Source organism: Mustela putorius, unplaced genomic scaffold (genome assembly GCF_011764305.1).
Source record: "Mustela putorius furo isolate JIRA1106 unplaced genomic scaffold, ASM1176430v1.1 tig00537227_pilon_pilon_pilon, whole genome shotgun sequence".
In the NCBI taxonomy this organism is placed as follows: Eukaryota; Metazoa; Chordata; class Mammalia; order Carnivora; family Mustelidae; genus Mustela; species Mustela putorius.
This window is the reverse complement of record NW_025422368.1, coordinates 7,065,538-7,073,735: the sequence shown is the minus strand read 5'-3', so window position 1 is coordinate 7,073,735 and position 8,198 is coordinate 7,065,538. Positions and strand designations below refer to the sequence as shown.

The window sequence follows — 8,198 nt, the reverse complement described above, 5'->3', positions numbered from 1 at the left end:
TTTTAGCATTTTCTCCTTATTCAGAGGCTTAGCACAAGTCCACTGTCTCAGGCAATCGTGGGCCTTAAGGGTGGCAATTATATATCATGAGCAGAAAAAAAAAATGAAAAGACAATTCACTTCATTGTACAGATCTTAGCACAATAACTATTTCTACATATCCTTACTTCCCTGAGAGGAGTTGTTTACAAATCAGTCTCCAGTTCCAATTTCAAAACTAATTTTCTTTCTTTGAAAGCAACAGAAACTGCCTGTGGATAACCTGATTAAAGGCAGAAAAGGAAGTTTTTTTTTTGGGGGGGGGAGATGACTCATAAAACAGAAGAGAAAGGGTAGCATACTAAATACTTTGTTTTCTCAAATCTTAACCAAATAACTAATTCTAAACACTTTGTATTTCACTAATTCAGTTGACTTAATTTCACCTTTGATACCTGTATCAGTTACCATTCTTTGATTGTAAGCAACTGCATCTGATAGTAAATAATTTTAAGAAGGATCCATGAGCTTTGTAGACTTAATGGAGAGGGCATACTAAGAGTATGTTCAAACTGCATAGGTTAAACTCCAGCTCCACCATTTCCTTGCTGTGAGTCACTGGACAGGCAAACGTCTTCATTTCCTCACCAGTAAAGGAAAATTAACAATAAACCTATCTCATACCTGCTGAGATGATTAAGTAGGGTAACAAAAGTAAGGTACTGTATTAGTTTTCTATTGCCCTATAACAAATTACCACAAATGTAGTGACTTAAAATGGCAGAAATATATTATCTCAGAGATCTTTATATCAGAATCTGGATGGGCTCAACTGATTCCATTCTTCTGGATCACACAAGGCCCAATCAAGCCAATAATGCTTATATTATCTTTGACCTTCCCTTCTGGCTTGTTGTTCCTGACTACAGCTGGAGAATTTTCCCTGCTTTTAAGGATTCATGTGATTAGACTGAACCCACCTGGATAATCCAGGATACTCTCCCTATTTTAAGGTCTATAATTTTATACATCTGCTCAATCCCTAAAGCCATATAACATATTCATAGTTTCCAGGGATTTAGGAAGAGCTCTTTGGGGGGCCAGCCTGTCTATCACAGGAACTTATTAGCATACTTTTTGACATGAGTTAAGAAATGTAACAAATTAGCTATTGTTACAATAGTTACTATATTGTAACTATATACACAATAGTAACAATAGTTACTATAACTATATATAATACTATATTGTAACTATATATATATAACAATTGTTACTATATTGTTACTGTATTAATATGACCTAATGAAGGACAACTGCTAGGGGAGCTGGATTTCATGGTGTCTTTAGGCATTACGCTCAGATTGACTCTGTTCTAAATGATGTCTTTTCTTGTTGTTTATTCCTGCTAAGTACTCGAATTTCCTAGAGTAAGATTCTGAATAACCTCACTTGGGTCTTGGTTTTAATTCTTACCTCAGCTCACTGTTAGGAGAAAGGAACAGAAAAGTTAGCCTATCTTAGGCTACAGGATCACCCTGTTTTACAAATAAGAATTTGAAAGAACTAGTTTTCCTAAGGATTTAGATGTAATTATTTGAAGAAGTGTGAAGGAGTAATGAGAAGCCAATAGCAACAGATGCCCACATAGACATGAAAAATAAATTAACACTTTTATAAAATTATCCCCTAAAAAAGAAGGCTATCTGATTCATTTCTCCTTTTCTGAACAAGAATGTACACTAATCATCCTGAGATATTAGTTTTCTGTCCTCTTCATAAGCATCTTCAAGAAAATAAATGCCACCACGTTCTCTGTAGCATCTAACATCATGGACAACGAAGAAACTCTCCTTAAAGTTCATTATTTGATCATGTAGCATAGTAGTTCAGTTCCCTTTAGTCATGACTTGGGGTCTATCACATGAGAGAATGAAAATATTTTCTGAACATTCTTCCCAATGCTGTCTTCACCTCCTTGTTCTGCAGGCTATAAATGAGGGGATTTAGCATGGGAGTGACCACACTGTACTGTAAAGAGAATATCATCTCCAGAGGGGAGCCTGAAGTTGGCAAGAGGTAGCTGAGGAAACCTGAGCTATAGAACAAAGTCACAGTAGTGAGGTGGGAGGAGCAGGTGGAGAAGGCCTTGCCTCTGCCTGAGGTAGAGCTAATGCTCAGGATGGTGGAGACAATTCGGACATAGGAGGAAAAAATCATAATGAAGGTTCCAAAGAAATGTAGGACAGAGGAGCAGAGCAGGAGTGTGAAGTTGATGGACGTATCAGAGCAAGACAGAGGGAAGAGAGAAGACAGCTCACAGCTGAAGTGAGGAATAGTCTGGTCCTCACAGTAGTCTAAATTGACAGCCAAGAGGATATTGATGAGAGCATCAGCAAAGGCCAGGCCCCAGGAACCCCACACCATCCCAACACAGAGCTGGTTGCTCATCACCTGGCCATAGAGCAGAGGGGAGGTGATGGCTACATAGCGGTCATAGGCCATCACAGCCAGCAGACAGGCCTCAGTACCTCCGGTGGCAAAGACAAAGAAGGCCTGAGCCAGACAGCTCTCTACAAAGATGGTTTTGCTTTCAGAAAGTAGATTCTCCAGCATCTTGGGGACTGTGACAGATGAGTGGCAGAGGTCCAGGAAGGAGAGCTGTCTCAAAAAGAAGTACATGGGCATGTGAAGGTGGGAATCAGCCTTAATCACCAGCAGCATCAGGAAATTTCCCATCAGAGTGAAGAGATAAATCAGAAGGAATAGCATGAAGAGTATGTCCTGAATTTTGGGGTCAGTAGATAGTCCAAGGAGAATGAACTCACTGATAGCACTGTAGTTTTTCATTGCCATGTAGAGAAGTATTCTCTCTGGAAAACAAGAAGATCCACCAAAAGTCTTCAGTGCCTCTCAGTACCCCACCACCTTGATCTTATTCTACATGAATATCTTTTCATTACCGTCTCACAATCCACATTCAGTTATTTAAAAGTTAATTTCTTGGTCATCATCTTGTCATTGATATTTTAAATAAGGCAAGATCCTATTTTTGATTATAATCTTTTTTTGGAGCCATAATCCTTTTATGTAGTTTAGAGTGATACATTTGAAAAGAAGTTTCCTGATATGAGAAGAAAGCAGAGAAGAAAATTTCAGGAGTGAATTACTTGAGAAGTTGAGGTAGGATTAAGTCTAGATTAAAAGGACTTAGGTAGGAGCAGAGATATTTTGTCTAGTCTATGTCTAGGAGAGATGGTCAAGAGTGCAAGAAGTGAGTTTCCATTTGACTGTTTCTATTTGTTTTCAATAAAGTGTAAATGAGATTATTCGTTGTGCTTATGTATGTGTGTGAGCATGCCCATATCTACACAATAAATTATAATGGTATTGATAATGATAAAAGTATGCACACTGGAAGGGGAGTGACTTAAAATGGCAGGACATAGGAGAGACTATGGACTCTGAAAAACAATCTGAAGGGTTTGAAAGGGCTGGGGGTTGGAGGTTGGGGGAACCAGGTGGTGGGTATTAGAGAGGTTACAGATTGCATGGAGCACTGGGTGTGGTGCAAAAACAATGAATACTGTTACACTGAAAATAAAATAAAAATTTAAAAAAAAATCATGGGCATAGAAGCCATGATTAAGTGTAAGAAACTATTATAGGATAGGAGGACAATAAGACATCAAGGAATTAGAAACTAGACGTGGAATTAGATTGTTCTGGATTGTTCTAATTTTAAATTTCTTTCATTTTATTTAATGGTTTCATATTGTAATTTAATTTTAACATACATTCACAAAATAATAATAAAGTTTTAAAAATTGGTAGCCTAGATCATGATACCCAGTGATGTTCTAGGTGGGATTCTATGGGCAGTGCTATGACTACAATGGGTCATGAGAAGCTCTTCCTACTTAATAGGACAATGCTTTGATTGGATCACCATGCTAACCCTAAAAATCACATATTCAGGAATATATGTAGTCACCACTCCTGTCTAGGCCATTATTGCAGGTTTTAAGGCCCACACGTGGTTCTCTAAACTCTCACTTCATACTTTGAAACTTGTGCATATATCCACATACTGGCCTGTTATTTTATTTTAAATTTTATTTTTTCAGTGTTTCAAGATTTGTTTATGTACCACACCCAGTGCTCCATGCATTATGTGCCCTCCTTAGTACTCACCACCAGGCTCACCTAACTCCCTACCCCCCTCCCCTCCAAAACCCTCAGTTTGTTTCTCAGAGTCCACAGTCTCTCATGGTTCATCTCCCCCTCTGATTTCCCCTAATTCACTTTTCCTTTCCTTCTCCTAATGTCCTCCATGTTATTCCTTATGCTCCACAAGTAAGTGAAACCATATGATAATTGACTCTCTGCTTGGCTTATTTCACTCAGCATAGTCTCCTCCAGTCTCATTCATGTTGATACAAAAGTTGGGTATTCATCCTTTCTGATGAAAGCATAATATATATGGGCCATATCTTCTTTATCAATTCATGGGCTGAAGGCCACCTTGGCTCTTTCCACAGTTTGGCGACTGTGGCCATTGCTGCTATAAACGTTGGGGTACAGATAGCCCTTCTTTTCACTACATCTGTATATTTTAGGCATCACCCGAGTCTCAATATAACTGTTCAATATTCTTTCCTCAAACTGGAGGTGCTTTCTGGCCCTTGCTATTATAATTCAACACTACTTAATTTACTCCATCAGTGAAGACTGAGGGAACTATTCTGTTGTTGATTCACTAACTGAACAGTTAAGCATCCCAGTCCATGTGAGAGACAAAACCCAATTATCTGAACTCACATTTAGTAGTACAATGTTTTGTGGCAACAATCCTTTCAGATCCAGTAAGTAATAAAATTTTTCAGCTTGTAAAGTCAATATTAAGAATACTGTTTTAGTATTCTTAAGGGAGAGGTAGAAAATCATATATTGGAAGTTAACATTTATGATGGATTCAACACTAGCAATGTAAAATAATAAATTGTGGGCAATTACTTAGGGTCATAACATGGAGATAATCTTGTAAATTCTTCCTCTTTCACTCTTTCGATATAGCAATATTATCCTTGGGGCTGCCAATGCTCATCCTGAGATCACCCCATCACTCCCAGAGCAAAACAAGAGAACCCAAGTAAGGGTTCACAGTAAGCAGGAGTGAGTCTTGTGTTGTATTGTTATATATTGTACATACAAAATAAAATTCCCTTTCTCTTGGCTACTAACAAACATAGTCCAACTAACTAGATCCAGAGATTCCATGAACTGCAAGGAGAATCCAAACCTTGGATCAAGGCAATACCTTGTAAAGAAACAACCACTGTGATAAAAGTCAATGCTAGGGGTTTGATTTTCCAGTAAGCTTCTCCTTTAACATAATTTAGAGGTTCTCAGAACAATCTTTTAAAAATAAAATTATGGATGTTAGTAAGATGGAGGAATAAGAGGTCCCAGACCTTATTCCCTTAAAGAAACACCAACTGAAACCTGGTGATTCACAGACCTGTACCCCTGGGGATAAAAATATATGTTTATAAAAAATTTAAAAAATTATAAAAAAAAAAAAGAAAGAAAGAATAAAGGAACCACGGCTCTGCTAAAAAAAAAAAAAAAAAAAAGAAACACCAACTGAACAACCATCCATGGATGAAAATACCTTTATGAAAGATCTAGAATCCAGGTGACAGATTACAGCACCCTGATGGAACACATAAATGAGAAAGACACATTTGAAAGGGTAAGAAATAACTTCACCTGTGTCAAACTTCTTGAAACTCAGCACAGAGAACTGCAAAAAAAGATATCCTAGACCCACAAGTTCTCCCATGGGACAAAGAGAGAGCAAGCATACCCACAGATCCCCGCCCCTGATTTACCTGCCCACATACCCAGCAAAAGGCACAAGGCCAACCCACATACTCCCTTCAGCCAGCCTGCTCAAGGTCTCCATCAACCAACCTACCCAGAATCCCTGGCCTGGCTGACAGTGAAGGAGTTTCCTTGTGAAAGTTTCTCTTGAAGAAATATGTGCATTCCAATATTCATTGTCATATTATTCACAGTAGCCAAGACATGGTAAGAGTCCATCATAGGTTAATGGATAAAGAAAATGTCATATATACATTTAATAGAGTATTATTCAGCCTTAAAAAAAGGAAATCCTGCCATTTGCAAAAACATGGATGAACTTGGAGGATTATATGCTAAGTGAAATAAGTCAGACGCAGGAGGAAAAATACTACAGGATAATACTTATATGAGGAGTCTAAAATAGTCAAACTCATAGAAGCAGAGAGTAGAATATGGCTACCAGGGATTAAGAGTAGGACAAAATAGGGAGGTATTAGTCAAAGGGTTCAAAATCTGTTATATAAGATGATTAAGTTCTGAGATCTACCATATGCCATGGTGACAATAATTAGTAATACTGCATTATATACTTAAAAAGTGGCTAACATGATATATCTTCAATGTTCTTATCACACACAATAAGTCACAAAAATAAAGAGAGTAGGAGAAGACTTTTGGAGATGATGAATATATTTATGGCATAGATTGTAATGGTGATCTCACCAATATAAACATCTTCAAACTCAATGAGTTTATACATTAAATATGTTCGGCTTTTTGTCAATGTCATCTCAATAAGGTGCTTTAAATTTTACATTAAAACTTCCATTTTTTATTGTGGTTCATTCCTGAAACATGACCATTACTGATTTATTTTTTAGTCTCTATTTAAAAATGTAAAATAAACAGCTCTGGAAATGTAATAGAATAGATTTGTTTCTACATATTAACATCACTATGTGGAGGAAGTTAGTTAGCTCTTGCCCAAACTAAAAGTTCCCTGAGAAGTGTTAATTTCAAAGTCAGACAAAAGGTACCAAGCATAATAAATAGCTCATGTGGGTTATTCAGAATGTGATAATGAAAAACATGAACAAATGAGTGAATGAATGAGTGAGATACTGCTTGAAAGAAAGAAAGAAAAGGAAAGTAAAGAAAAGAAGTAAGGAAAGAGACAAGCCAGTCTATGTAACCAAGATATAAGCTTCTAAATGGTATTAGTTAAAACCCCTTACTTTATAAGGGGCACTTGGCATTGGGGGGAAAATATAAGATATAAATATAAACAAACATATGTAAATATATAAATATATGATATTTATATATAAATATATAAAATATATATAAATAAAATATAAAATAAGAAGGGCCAAAGATAACCTTCTATATGTGTCCTGGTTTTGCTTTATGTTCCACTCCTCTACTCATGAGATACCTCATATGTTTTGGGGTGGGTTTAGGAGGTCTTTGGTCTGGTTTCATTTCACAAAACTTTACTAAACAAACCTGGAAATCAATAGTATTATTACATAAATTAGACTTCAGTAAAATTTCCCAAGGATTTACATACAAATCACAGTAATTCTTATTAAGCAATTGATTGACAAGATTTTAAACTTCTTCTCCACATGAGTGAGGACTAGCTGTATACAGCGCACAGTAACTAAGATCACCTTCTGGAGTTTCCAGTTCCAGCTTGCCAGTAAGAGCTCCAAATGACAAAGCTTACTACCTCACATCGGTGGTACCTTATAACAGCCACATTTGTCCTAGAAACTTGGACAACATGGTGAAACACCAAAAGAATGACGCTGTAACATAGTGAGATACTATCTTGGAGGGCAAAGAAGCAGTAACTACATTTCAAAAGGCTTCAAATTCCATCTGTTAAAACACAAACTCAGGATTGGATATTTATTAAATTACTGTTATTTATTGCAGTGGGATTGTGATTATGTAAGAAAATATCCTTATTCGTAAGAGATGAATGCTTAAGTATTCACAAGTGAGGTGTTGCAGTTGACATACATTACTTTCAAAAGATTCAGCAGGTCAAATTAGATAGACAGATATAAATACATACATAATACAATACATACATATAGATAAATTAATAAAGTATATGTAGCAAAATGCTACCAATTTGTGGATCTAGCTGAAAGTTATACTATCATATTACTCTTGCAATTTTCCTATATGTTTACAATTTTTTGAAGTGAAAAATGTTTTTAAAATTTGTATGGAATCAGAAGAGACCCCGAATCGCTAAGGAAATGTTGAAAAACAGAAATAAAATGGGGGGCATCACGTTACCTGATTTCAAGCTTTACTACAAAGCTGTGATCACCAAG

The 8,198-nt window shown here is 36.5% G+C and overlaps 1 protein-coding gene across 1 annotated transcript; it reads right to left on the bottom strand.

Annotated features, from left to right (window-relative positions):
- Positions 1-1,899: 1,899 nt before the first annotated feature.
- On the bottom strand, positions 1,900-2,835 carry LOC101676229 (olfactory receptor 8S1-like). The gene has a single exon (XM_004781959.1). It carries the CDS (start codon positions 2,833-2,835, stop codon positions 1,900-1,902), a length of 936 nt encoding a protein of 311 aa, XP_004782016.1.
- Positions 2,836-8,198: the final 5,363 nt, after the last annotated feature.